The sequence below is a fragment of the Protopterus annectens genome, chromosome 7.part0 (genome assembly GCF_019279795.1).
Source record: "Protopterus annectens isolate FY-2018-M chromosome 7.part0, PAN1.0, whole genome shotgun sequence".
NCBI classification, from domain to species: Eukaryota; Metazoa; Chordata; order Ceratodontiformes; family Protopteridae; genus Protopterus; species Protopterus annectens.
The window spans coordinates 1561897440-1561918174 of record NC_056739.1 but is presented as its reverse complement, the minus strand read 5'-3'; the positions used below and the strand labels follow the sequence as shown (position 1 = coordinate 1561918174).

Genomic DNA, 20735 nt, shown 5'->3' with positions numbered 1-20735 from the left:
AACATCATATTCACTCACAGACCTCTGCTGCCTCACAGGCTTCAAAACCCAGCAAACTGACACCATTTTGAAAAAAAAAGAAAATTAGTAAAAGATAATCACAATCAAACACCAGAAATATGTTACGAACTCAAATGCATTACTAAGATAAAAATGATAAAATATTAAAGGAAAGAGAGCAAAACAAGAATCAGGACTGTGGCAAAAATTAAACACAATTCACAGTAATAAAAGCACTAAAACATCAAATTTAATCATGCTGTCATCTGATCAGATACCATAACATATAATCAGCATGGTAAAACAAAAATAATCACCTGAGGAAACTGACAGCATAAACTCCAAGCAGAAAAGGAAGTATTGGAAGAAGAGACGGGATGTGAATAAAACGAAAGCAAAAACAACAGTGAAGCAAAAATAATTCCTCACACGGAGACAGCCAAAATATGCAGGCTAGAGTCTTTGAATTTTCATCTCCAACCAGCAGAATACAAACATGTAACAGCAGGACAATGTGGCACCACTAAGTCCACTGCTGTCTAAAATTAATGAAGCAAAACTAAACCATGTGGTAGCCATCAATAGATATATCAGTTCACAAAATGTAGGCCACTGATTTGTTGTGGGAAGTCCATACACGAAACAGAAGCAAGATGGGTATCATAGCAAAAATAATTAATTAAAATGTTCATTGCTGGGCACAGCAGAGAAACACAGTCAATTAAATCACAAAGAAAATATCTTCTTTTTAAAGAAAGGCATACAGGCTTGACATAATGAGATGCTGGTCATGATTTTCTGCCTTTTATTGTGTTACCTGTTTGCTTACTTTTATATTTGTTATGGCCTTTTGTATAAAGTACCTAAACAAACTTGACCTTCAACTTGAACGTCAGATAAAAACAGAACTGCCCTTTCCTTTATGAATGATTATTCCTAGTGTACTGTAGAGCTTAAAATACTCTGACAGAGCAGTGGTGCAACGGTAGCATTGTCACCTCACAGCAAGAAGTTCTCTAGTTTGACTCTTGGCTGGGGTGCCTTCTCTGTGGAGTCTGCATGTCCTCCCTGCATTTGTGTAGGTTTCCTCCCACATTACAAAGACATACATCTGGAGCACCCCCCCCCCCGGGCCTCCGCTGAAAACTGGCTTCATTCCAAGTCAGACTTTCCTGGTAAACAAATATTAAATAAAACAAATAAAATACTAAACCTATGTAGGCTACCTGCTGGACTCCTTTGCTTTGATGGAATATCCTTTTTATGAGTTAGTTCACTAAAACAGTTATGATTACACAGGATTATAACCTTTTGTGAGGATAATATATATTGTTATCTGTGCTAACATGACTGGCTGAAGTTTTGTAAATAATTGTAAATTACCTTGTGTTTATATGCCAGCATGACTAGCTATAATTTTGTACATACGTTTATGTTTTTTATTATTACTTTGATTTATGTAAGATGTTGAATCAAACATGGTTCTTCTGGCTGACAAATGTACATGTTTTTTTAAAAAGAATTCTGAATGTAGACTATGCCAGTCAGCTAACCTAGATGTGATGTCATCACCTGCCAGAGCTGAAAGGAATATAATCTTCACAGCAGCTGTTTTGTTTACTTTTTTAAAGTCTGACATGAGAGAGTAGAATTCTCATAATAGCTTTCTGTGATTTTTTAAAAAGTCTGCTATAAAAGCAGGTGCTGAGTCAAAGTTCAGTAATAGTTGTAGTGTAGTTGTAGTTGTAGTAGTTGACAGTTGTTTCCAGGATCAGTAGTTATCTCTCAGTTTGCTTTCCAGAACTGTTTAGCAATAATAGTAGGAGTTATTATTCAAGTAGTTGAGCACCAGACAACAGCCCAAAGAGTAGACATAAGTTCTTATCTTGCCTGGCAGAAGTAAAAGTAGCATCTTGCCTTGCTGAGTTAATTAGATTAGGCAGTAACAGTTAATCTTTAGACAGTTAGGGAACTACAGTTAGAGATTTTCTATAGTCACTGTGAAACCTATCATTCAGTGTTATTTTCATAATTCCTGTGTCTGAAACTCTGTTGTTTATTGGAATCAGTTATTCAGTGTACATATGTTTTAAATCACTTCATTTATTAAATATGTACTACCTTTTATTGTGACTGGTTGTTTACAAAGTACTTTTAGTAACTTGAGAGTGTTGATACTTACTGTGAAAACACCAGGGACACTCCAAAAAGCCTTACTGCTTGGATTAAATGCTATCATTTATTTAAATGTTTATTTTATCCAATATAACTGAACACACCTTTTGAAGGTTATTATGGTATTTGACTGGTGGCAGCCATTACCCTTTAATTTGGGAAAGAGGACATAGCAGGTAAATCTGTGCAAGTCTTTCCCAAGAGTGTTTGTATGTGTAAATGTCAAATATAAGAGTGAGTGTGTCAAATACATAGAACTGGGACACAGTGCTCTGCAGTGGTTAGTGTGAAGACTCATTTGGGGACCTGGATTGAAGCATATTGTCCAGTCCCAGGTTTGGAGCCTGTTCTCGGTATACTCTTAGGGGAAATTGTGAATTTCTATCCTTGCTTTCAGTGACATTCCCTTACCAGAGACAGTGGTGAGGATTGGGCCTCCTTCATTACTGCCTGTGTTTAAGTGGAGCTGTCAGACCTTTCACAGTTTAAGAATAATTTCTCAGCCTTACAACATGATCCAGCATGTACATTTCATCTCACACATATCCAGGTTCTGAATGCACTCAATGTACATACTTTGTTCTTAATTATGAATCTAGCAGTCATCTTTTTTATACCTTTATTGAATTATAACTTAAAGACACAGGTAAACAAACATTTATATAAAAGAAAACAAACTATATTAACATATTCACAGTTACAAACATTACATATCATATATATTCTTTTGCATAATTATCATCACTCCATTATATAAATTGATCAATTCCTGCCTCCCCTTAAACCTCATTCCTCCTGCAAAGCATTATTATGCATGTATTGTCCCAAAATTTCCTTTCTTTCTATGTAATTTGCTCCTACCTTTTTTAAAGACCCCAGTTCATTATTTTACATCTTTTACAATATACCAATACTTCAAATATGGATGGTTTAGACTTTGATTTCCATTTTCTAGTAATCGCTTTTTTGGCAGCCACCAAGAATTCAGCTTATCAAGACCTTACTATGTTTAGGCAATTCAGATAATATATCCCAGCTCAAAATATAATTTTCTTAGTTAAACTTATTTGCTCAATCAATATTTCTGATGGAGTTCTCTGCAGGGAATTTCTGATGTCTGACAACTCATTACACTCCCAAAACATATGTTCCAGGTTATGTATTTCTTCCCTATTTATACCACCAACATTTGCCATCTATCTGAGGAAAAATTCTTTGTAGTATGCTTGGGGTATAAAAATATCTAAGCAAACACTTTCAAGTAAAAATCCTACATCTTCTAGACTTTGTTGCATACTTGGAAGCCATACATGTGTTACCCATTATTTCCTTGTGAATTGCTAACCTAATCTCTCTTCCAAATCTTTTCTAATCTCCCCTGATTGATTCCTATAGTTATTTTGAAATATTTCATATGCCCTAGTAATTTGGCCTTTTTAACAGCAACTACTGTTCTATATTCAGCTAAAAACTCTACCAGAGCAGGTCTTTCACTTAGGATTCCCCTATCCCTTTCTCTTTACCTAAACTCTGTCATCAATCCCAGACAGAGAAGGCAGTCTATAGCCTGTAGTCCAACTGTCTTCTTGGCCTCTTTCCATTCAATTACCTTTCCCTCACTAGTTTCTGGCTTCCAATACAATATTTTAGTTCCTTTCCCAGTTTTCTTCAGTAAACTCCAGCTCTATCTTGTCTATTCTCTATACCTCTAATTGCAGTCATCCCTATCAGCAGAGTCTCCTTTCTCCATTCCCATGTTGGCTTAGCTCTTAGTATACTTTCTTCTACTTTATGAATATAATATTCTGAATGGCTGTTGTTATTCTCTTTAAGGATCTGGGAATAATATCCCATTATCTCTTTATTTCCTGAATTAACCCCTGCTTCATCATCATCCATTTCTACTTTGAATTGTAGATTTCTGCTTGTGTTGTATATAAGCCTTAAATGTGTTGCTGTTATCCCTTTAAATCAGGTAATCCTAAACCAGGACTATGACACTGGATCAAAAACTGATTTAATCCAATGGCTTTTACACCGAAAATGCTGTTGATATAAATTGGTTTTGTGAGATCACAGCATAGTGAAGATCGGAAAATTTGCTCTTTCCTCACTGTAGTGCGATTTCAGAGTTGGTATATAGATTTAGCGGGGGCTGTGGGGGGTGCTGCTCCCCACAAAACTGATTTCTATCAACGGCATTTTCGGTGTAAAAGCTGTTCAATGAAATCAGTTTTTGATCCAGTGTCACAGACTCTCCTAAACCAACTTGCTCTATTGGAAGGATCGACGTATCCCATTTGGCCACTGCCCTTTTCCCCTCCCAGATAAAATCCTTGGTATTAATTGCTGTTCACAACTTCTCTAGTTGATAAGTTTTATGTACAGATCAGGCATATTTTTAAGTGACTAAATCATATAATATTTGCATAGTAAATGATGCAAAGGCAATTCAGGTTTTGCAATACAGAAGCAGGCATGACTAAGATTTGTTCAGTCTGAATGGTAAAAGGCAGTTCAGTAGAGGAATATATATATATATATATATATATATATATATATATATATATATATATATATATACACACATATATAACATTTTCACTGCTTGGATCTTACTATCCATATATTTATTTATTTTACATTTGTTGACCGGGATTATTCGACTGAGCTGAAAAGCCCTTTTTCAGCAGAAGCCTGGGGAGAAAAGCTCCAACATATTATACAATTTTCATTATAAAGTAGCATTAAACAGCAATGTTACAGGATTATTACAAGGCATTAAGTAGCAATACAATGTTATACAGTGGCAATAATCAGGAGTATAGCATAACTATTTCAAGATGTATTATGTCATTAAGATGAATATAGTTTTTGGGGTAAGTGGTTACAAAAAAACAGTTTTATCATAATGTAGTTGCATGAAGGCAAGACAATTACAATAGAATATTTCTCTGAAGCAATTTGCTTAATAGATTTTAGAAGACAGTAGAAAGAGTAGAAAAGGAAGATTACGGAGAGCTAGTGAGAAGAGTGAGTTAAGGGCAGAAAGTAGATTAAGGTATTAGCAAATGTTTAAGGAGGGAGAGTGCAGTGGCAGGACCAGTGACTTTTAAAGTGCTCTTTGGTGGCTGTTTTACATTGTTTAGGATGTGTAAGGGTCATAATTTCTAGTGGGAGCCTATTCCAAGCAATAGTGGGGTGATAGCTGTACATGTTGCGTCCAAATTTAGACTTGGGTTTGTAGATTTGCAGTAGGTCTTGGTTAGAGCTTCGGACAGGTCTGGAGGGAGAATAATGGGAGATGAGAGGGGATAGTGCTGGGCAGTAGGAAAGCTTGTGTAGGATAGAATGAATGATCAGGAGCTGAGAGAGAAGAAGCTGGTAGGGTAATTCAAGCCAGTTTAGGTGTTTTAGAGAGAGACAGTAAATGGATTTGTAGGTTTGTTGGGCAGCAAATCTAGCTACCTTGTAGGTAGATTCGAGTTTAGTTAGGAGTGCTGAGTTAAGATTTGTGAGATTTTGAGAATTGTACATTAGACTGGGTAGAAGGTAGGTAAGAGAGAGAGAGTAATCTTGGCTTCAGAAGTAAGGAATTTCTTGTTACGGTAAAGCAGCCCTAGTTTTGAATGAGTCTTTTTGATACAGTTATTAACATGCAAGTCAAATTTAAGCTGATCGTCGATAGTTACACCTAAGAGCTTAGTACTGGATTTTAGGTAGGAAGAGTAACAGCTTTGTTTTTTTAGGGTTAAGGATGAACTGGTTATTGGAGAGCCATGTTTCAACTAAGTTAAATGATGCCTGAGTTGCTGAGAAGAGCATAGAGGGAGAGTTGGCTGTGGTGATGACTGTAGAGTCATCTGCATATTGCACTAAAGATGACTGAGGACAGGAGGTACAGAGTTGATTAGTAAAGATATTAAAAAGTAAAGGCGTTAGGATAGACCCTTGAGGTACACCCATTTTTACAGGGAGAGGAGGGGATAGTGCAGAGTGCCATCTCACTGACTGAGATATATCTGTGAGGTAGCTGGAGAACCATGCAACTGTATCAGAGGAGAAGTTGAGGTTATGCAGTTTGTGCAGCAGATGAGAATGTGAGATAGTGTCAAAAGTTTGAGAGGTCCAAGAATAGGCTAGAAATAAGTTTATGGTCATCCATGGCTATAGAGACAGTGTTCAGGAAGGATAATAGAGGTGTAGTGGTGCTATATTTGAGTCTGAAGCCGTGTTGAATGGGTGTAAGCAGATTTTCCTGTATAAGACACTGCATAACTTGTTTATGAATACATTTTTCTAGTACTTTAGAGAGAGGGGAGAGAATAGCAATAGGTCTAAAGTTGGAGATATCAGAGGAGTTACCTCCTTTGTGTACAGGTAAAGTGTGGCATTGTTTCCAGATGGAAGGGACTTTAGATTCAGAGATAGAGCGATTAATAAGGATAGATACAGGGAGAGCAAGAGAGTCTGCTGCTAGTAGAAGAAAAGTGGAAGGAATATTGTCAGCTGATGCTAAGCATGGTCTTAATTTAGAGAGTAGAGTTTTGATGTAGCTAGTAGGTACAGGTTTGAGGGAGAAGGTATTTGAGGAGATAGTATTAGGAGTAGGTTCAGAAAAGTTAGAGATGTTAGTAGTAGAGGAGTTTGGGTTAGGGTTCAGTGGCTTAGATATTGAATCGATAAAATCGGTATTGAAGATAGTGGCAGTTTCTTCAGATGTCTTGTCTGGGCATGGATTGGGGGAGCTAAGATTACCGGGATGTAATACTTGGTTAATAGAGTTCCAGAATTTTTTAGGATTCGATTTTAGGGCTGTGGGAGGCTTGTTATAGAAGTCCTTTTTATCTTTGTTTATGTGTTTTTTGTCAGATTTCGGAGTTCTTTATATATTTGTAAGTCTGCAGAGAGTTTAGTTTGTGACCATTTTTTCCATAATTTGTCTCTAGTTATCATAAGGGTATGAGTAGCTTTTGAAAGCCATGGAGATATGGTGGACTTAATTTGAACTTTGAGAGGGGTAGTAAGTGAGTCTAAGATGCTAAGGAAGGTGGAGTTGAAAGCTAGGACTGCTTCTTCTAGTGGGAGTTGGGTAAGGAATTTCCAGTTTACTTTAGAGAGGAGGGCATTAAAGGTTTCTGGATGGAAGTAAGAGAGTTTATGCCAAGTGATAAAATTAGGAGTTTTGAGAAGGGGGAGTGAACCTAAGCACTTTTATAGGGGAGTGATCGCTCAGGGTGTTTGGTAGGGTTTCAGGGTTATGATATTTAGAAGGATTAGATACAAGTATCCAGTCAATAAGAGTACTTAGATGTGTGATAGTTGTTTGTATGGGTAGGTTGGGAAATTAGCTGTGTAAAGCCATATAAATTAATATGAGTATTAGAGTTTGGATTACTGAGAGTTAACCAGTTAATGCTGACAACCCCAAGGAGGATAGTTTCATTGGGGATGTATTGAGGAAACTATGAAAGAATATTTTCGAGCAGAAGAATGTTGTCTACTGGAGGAATATAGATGGCTGCTACTGTGATAGTGGTATGGTCATTTACTTTAAGGTTAGCTGTAAGTAGTTCAGCAGGAGAAAAGGATGGAATAGGTTTCATAATACTTGTAATGGTGAGGTGGTTGGAGTAGAGGATGGCTACATCACCCCCTTTTTTGTTTTGGCGATTTATGCAGAGTATATTATAACCAGGGGGAGAATGCCTTTATCAGAGGTTTGGGGTTTTAGCCTAGTTTATATCCAAAACAAGAGCCTCCAGTTTGTCAGTGTTTGTATTATCTTTTGTTTAATCTCCTCTCACATATCCTTAGCTGCCATAACAAAATCCTTTTCAAGTCACACTCCTAAATATTTAATTTTATCAAATCCTCATAAATATGGGTATTGCTGAAACAGTTCATGTGTGGGTACATAGTTTACACCTATAGCCTTGGTTTTATATTCATTAATTTTATACTATGAAAAGAATTAAAACTGTCTCAATATATTCCACATGACTGAGATGTCCTTTTTGGTTTTATCAAGTACAAAATAATACTGTCCTCAAATAAAGCCAACTTTTCCTGATTAAAATGCAAATTATATCCTTCAATGTCTGAGTCCCATAATTTGTTTGCCAAGGGCTATAAATAAATTGCAAATAACAAAGGGAAAAGAGGACACCCCTGCCTAGTTCCTCTGTTCAGACACAAGTGATCAGAGAGGAAACCTCACACTTTAAGTTTTGCCTCAAACCCCCATATGGACTCCTAATTAACCTCAATATCTTTTTGTGGGATGCAAATGCTTCCATTGCCTTACTCATAAAATCCCAGCTTATTCTGTAGAATGCTTTCTCTGCATCAAGACCTATCAATAACAGGGGTATTTTCTTACATTCTGTTTCCCTCTGGATCATCATTGTTCTATTAATGTTGTTAAATGTTTGACTCCACTCCACAAAATCACATTGATTTATATCTATCAATTATGGCAACAGCTATGAAATTCTTTTAGCTATTATGGGCATGAACATTTTATAATCATGGTTTAAAACTGAAAAGGGCCTATATGAAGCTGGGTCTGATGGGTCTTTACCATCTTTAGGTATTACAGCCACCACAGCTTTATTCTGGGATGCTGATGCTTCTCCTCCTTTTAAAATACTATTAAATAAAACCTTACAAATCATTATCACTTTTTTCCTCCTAGCTTTCAAACTTTTAGAGGAATACCATCTATTCCTGGAAACTTTCCTGCAGATTGATTATATATCACCATCAGACGTCTCAAACAATCGGGGACAAATTTCAACAGAATCAGGGACAAGTGACGAAAAAATCAGGGACAAAAAGGGACATTTTTAAAATATTAGTGCTATTAACTTGAAACATTGACAGAATTAGAGCATATGAATTAATACACATTTTCTGAAGGAAAAAAGTCTATAACTCTTAATTATTGTCATTATTCATTAAGTGTAATTCACCACCTTTCCTCCAAAAGTCACTAGTTTTAGGAGGGATTAAGAGGGACAGATCTAAAATCTGTGTCAAAATCAGGGACAGTTGAGAGGTATGGCCACCATTATTATCTGATCTCTTCCTATTTTCACTGTTAATTTTTGATACTCACCTACCTTTAACCTTGGTATACTTAAGTCTTCTAAAATACTTCCATTTGTGTTCTTCTTGACTTCCATATTTCTCTACTTTATATACATTTTCATAAAATTTCCAAAATATCTCGAATACCTTTACAAGAAGTTCTTGTTATGAGCTCCCTAAGTTTGACAACAACACTTTCTAATTTCTGTTACCTAAGTAATTCTGCTAAAGGTTTTTGTTCTCTGGAGTTATTATCAAAAACAGTTGTTTAACAGCAAACTTTGTAAACTCGTGCATATTATCCAAATACTCCCTTACTTTCTCTTTAACACTCTGCACTTGCATCTCTTCTTGTTCTGTGAGAGTCCCCTTTTTCTGCAATACTTTAACCTTTGTCAGCCCCTTTAAATAGTCCTTGTTACTTCTTTTTTTTTCACTCTATTTTAAACTCTACTTTTAATTTATCCCCGTCACTAGCTATAGGTTCTGAAGAAATTTCTATCTTCCTTAATAACTCTCGAATAAGTTCCACTATCCATTCTTTAAATTACTCTCTTTTTAACAGAAAGATGGAAAAGCACCAGTGTTTCATTTTTACTTCATTTCCCTGCATTAGTTTTTAATGGCACATGATTTTAAATAGTTATTGGATGTTTGTCCAAGCTTTCAATTAAATGCACATGTTCTTGTGAAATATATTTTCTGTCTTGTTTATCCCAGTTATTATACCTTGAGGAACAATATATAAATTTTCTCCAAGTTCCTAATACTGAATTCATATCTTCCATACCAAACATTTTCATAAATTGCTTCTGAAATCTACCCCTTTTTGTTGTATTTTCCTTACTAGGTCCCTAGATACATCCTCACTGTTGCAAATCAAGTTCCAGTCCCCACCTGTAAGCAAGATTGTCTGCTGAAAGCTGATTATTTCTCTAAAAATGTTATTAAACTCTATAGAAGCAGTTTTTGGTGGCATGCAAACACATGCCGGCATAATCCTCTTCCCTTGCCAGTAGCCCCTTACTACCACAAATCTATCATTATAATCTTTTTTCCTCTTCTATCACTGTTGGGGCTCCTCTAGCAATTAGTTTAAGTACTCCCCTTTTCCTTTGTCCCTGATATTTTGCTGAATATCTGTCCTGAAATCTTTTCTTTATTAAATTCACATGTTCACTTCTTTCCAAAAGTATCTCCTGTAGCATTGTTATCTGCACTCTGTATTTCTTAATATAATTCAATGCTCTTATCTTTTTGAACATATCTGTTAGGTCATTCATGTTCCAAAATAATATAGATAGTGTAGCCATTGTGATAAGTAGTTATTAATTCCATCTACTATATATTTCAGCTTTTTTAATATCTACTTCCAACTTTTGTGTTACATGCAACCACTAATGCTCAGCAGGCTGATCCTTTACACAGTTGTTTCTTGTCATCTCCATTTGAACCTATGTCACATTTTACAAGACTTTTTTTAAACGAAAACCCTCAAACACAAAACCAAGCACAGCCAGAACACCCCCATAACCTATTAGCTTAAAACAAACACACAAAACTATGTATATCTTCAAATAATATTTAACCCTTTTAATAGAAACAACTGTCCCAAACTGAAAGGTGCAGCCACATGCATTACCTAACCTAAAACTAAGGGTATTCATGCTAAACAGTGTGGCCCTACTTATACTAATTGCTGTTTGTTCTTGTCTTATCTTTATCCCCCACCCAAATGTGAAACACGGGTCTATATTATATGTTCAAAGTTTGAAAACTTCGAACGTTAAATAATCAAATTTAAATGTTCGAAGTTTCAAACATTGATAGATCAGTATAATTAAAGAGCAGAGGTGTGAGGGATGCAGGACAGCTTTCCCCCTGCCTACAGCCATTAGTTTTCACAGGGTGTTTTTTACATATGTTCGAAGTTTTATAACTTTGAACATTTAAATTCGATATTTTAATGTTCGAAGTTATAAAACCTCAAACGTATGATATAGACCCATGATAAACAGCATGTATACTTTCCGAAAATATTCATTTTTTTGCCTTAGGAAAAGGAGCACTGGCTATCTATAAAACTAAATTAAACACTGTTCTACTAAATGCACTGAGTTATTTAAGTACCAGGAAAACTGTTATCCCTTACTTGCGTCCGATAATTTCAGACTTTATGTTTTATTAAGCTGCTTACCCTTGTAGCTTATAATTTTATATTTCTTTCAGAAAACAATGTCCAGAACTTTCAAGACGTATTGCCTGTACCTGTAGTCAGCTTGTCTCCTTGGAAACATATGAAAAGAATATACAGCTGCCCCCAGCTGCAGACATTTCACCTCACACTGAACATTTATTTGCTAAAGGAAAACCTTTTGTTATATTCACAGTGTTCTCTCATTTTTATAGCACATGTGCTTACACAAGAAACTAGTTATTAGATTAAGCCAAGGTAATTAATCTAGACATTCACCTATACAGAAATAAAAGAAAACATCCTAACTCTACATATATTATAATCGGTGCACTTTTAAACTGCATCCCCAACCCAACAGGCCAAGATTACAGCATATTAACTTGAAAATGTTTTTTTGTTCAGCCTTTCCTCTCTTTTTGCATTCTAATACTTATATTTCTTCAAAAGAAAAAAGAAAAAATACTTGTGTACTTTAGTATCTTTATCACATACAACAATCATTGAAATGCTTTACCATATAACATTCAATTTATATCTGACTGTTTTATGTAAATACTGTTAAAACAAACAGTTTTACATAGAATTACTATTTTCCCTTCTTTATTTTCTTTTTGTGTCCTTCCAAACATTAATGACATAAACTAGAGTATATGCCTTTCAGTCCTCACATATGTTTAATAAAGTCAACAAAGGTCCAGTCTTTCTCAGCCACTTTGTCTTGTAAAGCCATACTTCACAAATGTGATTGATTCTTTATATTCTAACATTTATTCACTATTTTCATTGTTGTTGGTCTACTTCCTATTTATGTATGTCTCCAAACTTTAGAGTCTCATTCAATTCCAAGGTACTCACAATTCTTGTAGTCAACTCTTGTGATTTTTCTGTCTCTCAAGCATTTTCCTTTGGAACACTGGAAAAAGTTTCATTGGCAAAGTCTGTGAGATTTATTACCAGAAGAATGAGAAACAGATCCCCCTTTTGTTTGATAGCTCTTGTTTTGTTGGACAAACTTTTGTATTTCCTCCTTAGCCTGTTCTGCATCAAAAATTACTTTGATCCTCCAGGAAAAAATATTCTGAAGACAGCTGTATACATCAGCTTGAATCTCACACCTGTCTCTTGACATTCCCTGAATGCATGGTATACAGTGAATAATTGTTTTTTTAATAATTACTTTATTATCTCTAATTTTTAATACTTTGTCATTCTATCACAGTTTTGTCAAGATGAATTGTTTCTACTGGTATGATTACATCTTTACTAATAGAGGTCTTAGCTGCCTTGTCATGGCCAGGTTTTGGAGCATACACATAATGTGCCCTTTTAGTTAACAAATCCTGAAATGAAATACCAGTCCAGTTACTATTTTTCCCTTTTTTTTCTTTTTGTGTCCTTCCAAACATTAATGACATAAACTAGGGTATATGCCTTTCAGTTCCCACATATGTGTGCTTTCATAAAATTAATACAGTCTGCTCCTTCCAGTTCCTCTGGTGCAGCAGAAAATCTCAGGTTTTCTCTGCATGTTCTGTTCTCTAACTTTACCATTTTTTCAAACAGCTCTTCTTCAATAGTCTCATACTCAGCTAGCATTTTTTTTTCATTTTTGAGTTCCAGTTGTTTACAGTTTTATTTATTCATTTGAATAGCTGTTTACAGTGTCTTTCACTTTCCCAGCCTTTTTTTATTTGAGTTGATATAATCCTTCAATGTTTCATTTATTTTAATCAGCTCTGTGCTCATTTGATTTATTTTTCTCTAAATTACTGGAAGCCATCATTTCTATCAAGGCTGTAGCTTGAACAGTTTTTCTTGAACAGCTGCAGGATTCTTCCAAGTAATTTCTTTCACTTGACCATTTCTAGTTGATTTTCTTTCAGGCTCTCTAAGTTTCTTCTTTGCTAGCATATAATCAGTGTACTTACTAGCCAGCAACTGGATTTTACTAACTGTCAGACTTACTAGCCCTTATTTCTAAGTTTCTTTTTTCACAGTGGGAGAGATGAAGTTAAGCTGCTGGTCAGTGTACAGCCATCTTGGAAGTCAAAGCATAATCCACCTTTCACTATGTGTTCATATTTAGCTTCTGACAGCTACTCTACTGAGGACAGTTAAGTGTATCTAACATCAGTCTCACCCCTTCATTAGTACAGTAGCTGAAGTGAGAAGTTGAGAAACCAATCAATGAGAACATCATTACATCACTTTTGGTCATGTAATACAATATATTAAATATGCTGAAAAATTTAGCTAGAAAAAATGAAAAAGAAAGTCTTACATTTGAAATAGAAAAAAACTGCAGGCCAAAATGCCTGGATGAATTTCATTACTTCCTTTAGCCTGTTACTCTCTCTCTTTCTGTCTCACTCTTTCTCTCTCTTTCACTCTTCATACAGATTTCAATGAGGACATTTACTTAATTTCCTTCTATAAGATGCCTGCTTTATTACTTAAAAATAGCTTTCAGTTAAAGAATATGACATTTTATTCTGCCTAGAATGTATTACATTAGTTTTACAAGCCTATTTATACTCACCAGATTCATACAGATGACAAGAGAAACCATCAGCTGCCAAATAAAAGCCTGGATTACAGCTGCATACATATGATTCTGCATTTCTGATACAATGATGCTCACACTGTAGTCCGACAGAAGAAAGGCATTCATCAGAGTAATCTGCTGGAATGCTGTCAGTGACGCTGTCTTCATTATTTAGAAAAAAAGCTTCATTAGAGTGGTCAGCCTCTGAAACTATAAATAATAAATGTGGTAAGTACTGCATGTTGCTTATCTGTTGGTCATTTAAAACCTTCAAACATTTAAATTCATCTCATTAGTACAGGACTGCTGCCACACAATCCTTCATTACCAGTTGATGCTGGAAGAAAACAAAGCTTACATTCACTATAACATTCTGAATGGTAATGTTAAAGGTGAATGGAATAAAATGTATGGATGTAATGAAGCTTATACATTTCTTATTTAGGATCATTGCACATTCAGAATACCAACAGTGTACAAGAGAATAATTCTTATAGCTGTAAGAATACAGTCTTGCAATTGTTTTGCTATCACTACAGAAGAAATAGACGAAAAACCAAACAATTACTCTAGCCCTCTCTCGTAACAATTCACTCATGTTACAACAGCATGTGACTTGCTATGAAGCATTTCTTTATATTCTGCATTCTATAACTGAAGTTCTCCTCTTGGTCACCATAATCCAGCATCTGTACAGTTTCGGTACCAAATGTGGTGCTTCAGTACACAGTTGTCACAATGGTTACGGTTTTCACCTCCCGTGCACAAGGCACATGGTCCAGTCTTGACTTTCAGCCAGTGCCTGAGTGGAGTGTGCATTTTCTCCCTGTGTTTCTGTGTGGCTCCTCCTGCCACCCAAAAACATGGTGGGTGTTTCCCCTTCAAACTCTCCTAAAAAAGTGATAGGAGTCATGAGCAGCAGCATCGAAGGAAGAGTTGCATAGACTGACTGCATTAAGCAGCACCTGTGGTACAAAGTATCTCTAGATAGGAGAACACAGACCACTGACTCCACACCATGTCAGGGCTAGCCTGTTAATGGTGTTAGAAATGTCTCTACTTGACTTGGCTACATTGACTGATACCACCAAAAATAGGCATGGCCATTTGCCAGTGATAAGTGGGTAAAGGACCTGACCTATTCTGATCTATGCCAGGGGCAAATGTTAATGGTGTGTGTGTGTGTGTGTGTGTGTGTGTGTGTGTGTGTGTGTGTGTGTGTGTGTGTGTGTGTGTGTGTGTGTGTGTGTCTTTATTGGCCTGTATGTTCCCGCCAGAAATCCCAGCAACCCTGGGTCAATAGCCACTGGATGGCTGGTGTCAAAATGTCCAACATGTGTTACATGGAATGGCTCTATTGAGCAAAATCTGGACATAAAACCAATCAACCCACCACATGTGAACTAAGATCTGATACACGCTATACAGGTTCAATGAAAAGACAAGGCATGGAAGTGGATGATATGACGATAAGGAGGAGGATGGGCATCTTGTGTGTCCTGGACAAAAAATGGGAAGGCAGTGCAGCATAGCCACTTGGCTTGAGATCCAGAAACTGCTACTCCAGGTGAGGACAGACTAGAAATGATGTGAGAATTGTGGTGAGTGAGAGTTTTCAGAAGACAGTGAGGAATGTCACTGGAATTATTTATTTTTATTTATTTTATATTTGTTGACTGGGTTTGTCCGACTGGACTACAATTGCCCATTTTCAGCAGAGGCCCGAGGAGAAAAGCTCCAACAGAAAAATACAAATTTTACATATTGAAAACATATAGAATACATTCATCAGTACCACACATTACTGCATTACAGTGTCATACATTACACTGTGGCAAGTGAAATACATATAGAAATGCATTCATCAGAGGGCTACATTCATAATCACATATATACATAATAGTATATATATATATATTATATTATATAATAGTATAATAGTTACATAGCTGAAATATTTTATTAGTTATGTTTGTACAGTGATGTACCAAGAGGAGAAGATAAAGTAGTAAGTTTGTTTATTGAAGGGAAGGAAGAGAGAAGAGAAGTAGAAGGTTATAGGGGAGTGTTTACGGGGGATAATTACATTGGCAGGTCCATTTTTCATGAAGGTATTTTTTGTAGCGGTTTTGAATTGATTGGAATGTTCAAGGGATCTTATATCTAGTGGTAGGCTATTCCAGGCCTTGGAAGAGTTAAAGCTATAGACTAGATGACCCATTATGGTCCTTGGTGTGCAGATTTTTAGTAGGCCTTGTTAAGAACTGTGAAGTAATCTAGTGGGTAGGTGGTGAGAGATTAGAGATGAGATAGATGGACAGAAAGAGGGTTTGTAGAGAATGGAGTGAATAATCTGGAACTGATTATACTGAAGCAGGTTAGGTAATTCTAGCCAATTTAGTTCTTTTAGTGAGAGACAGTGATGGGACTTGTAAGAATTTTGGGCAGCACATCTGGCAATTCTGTTATAAGTTGTTTCTAACTTGTTTAGAAGTCCACTGTTGAGGCTGGTGAGAATTTGGGAGCTATAGAGTAAAGTGGGTAAGAAGTAGGCATTTGAAAGGGTTAGTTTTGCTAACTTGGTAAGATATTTTTTGCTTCTATAGAGGAGGCCTAGCTTGAGATGTGTTTTTCGGATGCAATTATTGACGTGTAAATCAAAGGTTAGTCTATCAATAGTAACAACTAAGAGTTTTGTACTGGTGTCCACCTGTATTTGAGTATTATTTTGTGACAATATGGAGAAGGAAGACTTTATGTGGTTAAGGTTTTTTGGGAGAAAGAGTAGTAATTTGGTTTTCTTTGGATTAAGGATAAGTTGATTTTCAGATAGCCAGTTTTCTACAGAGTTAAGAGGACTGTGTGTGTGATTTTAGTTGAATTGGTTATTCTACAATAGTGACAAGTGTAGAATCATCTGAGTATTGTATCAGTGAGGATCCAGGACAGGAAGAGTAGAGAAGGTTGGCAAAAATGTTAAAAAGAAGTGGCCCAAGCATGCAGCCTTGCAGAACACCCGTTTTAACACGAAGAAGAGGGGAGAAAGCTGAAAGCCATTAGACTGATTAGAGTCTATCAGAGAGATAGCTGTAAAACCAAGATATGGTGGATGGAGAGATGTGTAAGTTTGCTAGTTTAAGGAGAAGGAGTTTGACAGACTGTATCAAAGGCTTTAGAGAGGTCAATAAAGAGACAGGAAATAAGTTTGTTACTGTCTCTAGATAGTGATACAGAGTTTAGGAAAGACAGGAGAGCTGTAGTAGTGCTGTGCATGGGACGAAAGCCATGTTGGGTAGGTGAGTAGATTTTCTTGCAGAAGGTAGTGTAAGACTTGATTTTGTATACATTTTTCCAGAATTCTGGAGAGTTGTCAGAGTATGGCTATGGGTCTAAAATTAGTTATATCTATGGAGCTTCCTCCTTTGTGTATTGGAAGGATGTAAAATTGCTTTCAGATGGACGGGAATGTGGATTCCATGATAGAGCAGTTTAATAGACTAGAAACTGGGAAAGCAAGAACATCAGCAGCAGACTACAGAAATGCAGAGGAAATGTTGTCAATGGATGTGGAGCAAGGTTTTAATTTAGATAGTAGAGTTTCAATATAGTTAGTGGAGACAGGTTTGAGAGAGAAGGTAGTGGTAGGGTTACTACTGATGGAAGAGTTTGAGCTATTAGGTTTATTACTGTTGGTGGGGTGGTTTGTGTCTTGATGTAGCAAATTGGATATTGAGTCTATAAAGTAGTTGTTGAATATGGAGGCAGTTTCCTTATGTGTTTTGTCAGGATGAGGGTCAAGGGAGACTAGTGCACCTGGGTGTAGTATTTGATTTACAGAGTGCCAGAACTTTTTAGGGATGGATTTAAAGATAGAAGATGGACTATTATAGAAGTTTTTCTTATCTTTATTTCTGTGACTTTTGGCAAGATATTGAAGTTCTTTATATTTCTGGAGGTCTGTTTGATGTTTAGTTTTAGTCCAAAATTTCCATGCTTTGTCTTTTTTTTTTAGTAGTGCACAAGTGTTTATGATCAGCGATGGGGATATGTTAGACTTTATGCTGACTGTTCTAAGGGGTGCCAGAGAATTTAAAATACTAAGGAAAGTTGAGTTAAAAAAGTGGACAATTTCATCCAAGGGGAATAGTTTTAAGGGATTCCAGTTCACTTTTGATAATAAAGGTTTGAGAGTTTCAGGATTAAAGTTTGTTAGTTTTCAGTGTTTGATAAGCATTTGAGGTTTAGCTTGATGGGATGTGTATCTTAGTATTTTTACTGAACAGTGATCACTTATGGAATGTGGTAGCATTTCATTGTTATGGTATTTGGAAGGGTGAGAGACAAGAATCCAGTCAAGGAGAGATGAGGCTATATGGGAGTTATTGAAATAAGTGGATCAGAGATGAGTTGAGTAATGCCACAGAGATTAAGGTGTGAGGAGTTTTGAAAGGAGAGAGATAGCCCGTTAATGTTGATATCCCCAAGAATGATAGTTTAATTTGGGATGTGTTGGGAGATATGAGCAAGCATATTTTCCAGTAGGGGGATGTTATCACTTGGTGAAATGTAAATCGCTACAATGGTGATAGTGGAATGGCTATTAATATTTAGGTTTACAGATAAAACTTTGGCTGGGGAGAAGGCTTGGGATGTAAAAGCAGAGTTAGAAATGGTAAGGTGGTTGGAGTGTAGGATAGCAATGCCTCCACCTTTCCTTTTTCGTTGATCTAGATGGTGTATGCTATAGCCAGAGGGCAAGATCTCTATGTCTTGGTCTTGGGATTTCAACCAGGTTTCAGTCAGAACAACGATATCTGGAGTATGATGGGAGATCCAAGCATGTACTTCACTTGCTTTGTTCAGAATACTCCTAGCATTTATTGAATGGAAGGAACGCTGTTTGGGAGATTATTGACTTTGGGGTTAGGAGGGCTAGCAGTGGGATGTGTTGGACCAGGGTTGGGATGGATGTCTCCAGCTAAGAGAATGTTTTTGTGGAGGTAGATGAGTTTGAGCATATTAGCAGTGGGGGTGTAGTAATTGGTTTTGTGTTTGGTAGGGGTGAGCTGGGTGTTAGGTAAGTGTATTTTTGGTAGGGAGTATTTAATGAGAGGATAGATGGAAAAATGGAGAAGGTTTGATTATTTATATGGCTACAGCAATTTGGGTTTATAGGGGAGATATATTTGGGGTGTAAGAAAGAGGAGTAGGAAAGGCAATAATAGGATTGATGTAGTTAGAAATCCATACATTTTACTGTTCAAGGAATACATATTATAGGGTGTTTTTAGTTAATAAAATGCACAGGGTATAATCTGTTGGTCTATTAAATAGGGGATAATAGTTTATACTAGCTAGTATCAGTAAAGGGGGGGGTGAAGTTAGAATATTTTGTTGTAGCAGAAACAGGGTTGAGGTATAGCCTATTATGGAGTGAAATATAGAAAGGGGCGGGTGTCTGTTATGGGAGGTGCAAAGTAGTTAGCTATAAAGGAAATTATATGGGGGTGGGTGGGAAAGGGGGTGGAAGTTGGGCGATGTGAGCCTGAGTGAAGCGAAGGTGAACAGAGCGGGGGAGCCAAGCCCAGAGTCAAGCACTGTGCAGAAACAATCAGTAAAGTCTAACAGAATAAGGCTATGTACTGTTAATAGTAAGAAAAAGAGGTTTTGCTGTGTAGTACAATCAGGTAAGAAATAACTTAAAACAGGCTGGGTAAGAAATATCTTAACACAGGCTAATGAGTCCGGCATGTAATAGACTAAGTTTGGTGAAATTAACAGGCAGTCTATTAAGAAAGTCTATTAAGCTTGCTGCCAAGCTACTTTACAGCATACCAACTTGCTAGACAGTACAGTACATAATGCCTTAAATAAGTCTATTGTAAAATGTAAAAACTAAGCCAACATACTTTGCAGATAAAGAGACACTGCAAGGTAAGAGAACAGAGCTGTGTGATCGATTTTCATTGCAACCGTTTAATGCAGCATGCAGGACTTTTAACAGTATGCTGTTAGTATGGAGAGGAAAAAGACAAACTTGGCTGATAGCAGAGGAGAGAAAAAATAATAATAAATATTGCTACCAAATATGGTGAATAGCACACAAAGGATAGATGGAGGTATTTTAGAGAGGCTAGAAAGAGAAACCCAAACAATATAAACACAAACTGTTAACTATCCCATCTGCATTCACTCTAGCATAGTACAAATGCAATGCTACACAAAATCTAGCTTTAAAATGTTGCTACAGTTAATAATAAACTTAGGGAAAAAAACACAGTTAATACAGATGTGTAATCAGGGTGAAAAAGTGTTACATTCCTCTGACCATAGCAGAACGGTTTAACTTCATAACAGCAAAACACAGTGGTGCGACTGCTCATATGAGCGAATCGTAACCACAAAACTTACAACAGCGACAGTTGTACATGTTCGAAAATCAGCAAATCGAAAATCCGATTTGCTGAATTTCCAACATTAATGTCAAAAAAATAATTAGATAAAGTGTAATGCAGGGGGGGCCCCACACACACCCCTACTTTACTATTCCAACTCTGAGATTACACTACAGTGGGGAAAGGAACCATTTCCCGATCCCCACTATAGTGCAATCTGCCCCAGAATGTCAAATTTGCAATGAGAGAATCTCACTGTGCATTCATGCATTGCACATTCGAACCTTTTTCCAGTCAGGGTTTGCAAACTTTGCAAACTGCCTTTCGGAAA

The 20735-nt window shown here is 36.5% G+C and overlaps 1 protein-coding gene across 3 annotated transcripts in view; it reads right to left on the bottom strand.

Annotated features, from left to right (window-relative positions):
* FBLN2 (fibulin 2) overlaps positions 1-20735 on the bottom strand; it is a 910922-nt gene that overhangs the window by 365164 nt on the left and 525023 nt on the right. For all 3 annotated transcript variants that reach the window (XM_044078109.1, XM_044078110.1, XM_044078111.1), the window contains exon 7: positions 14004-14219. In XM_044078109.1, the coding sequence (XP_043934044.1) occupies positions 14004-14219 (216 nt within the window). The remainder of the gene's footprint in view (positions 1-14003; positions 14220-20735) is intronic.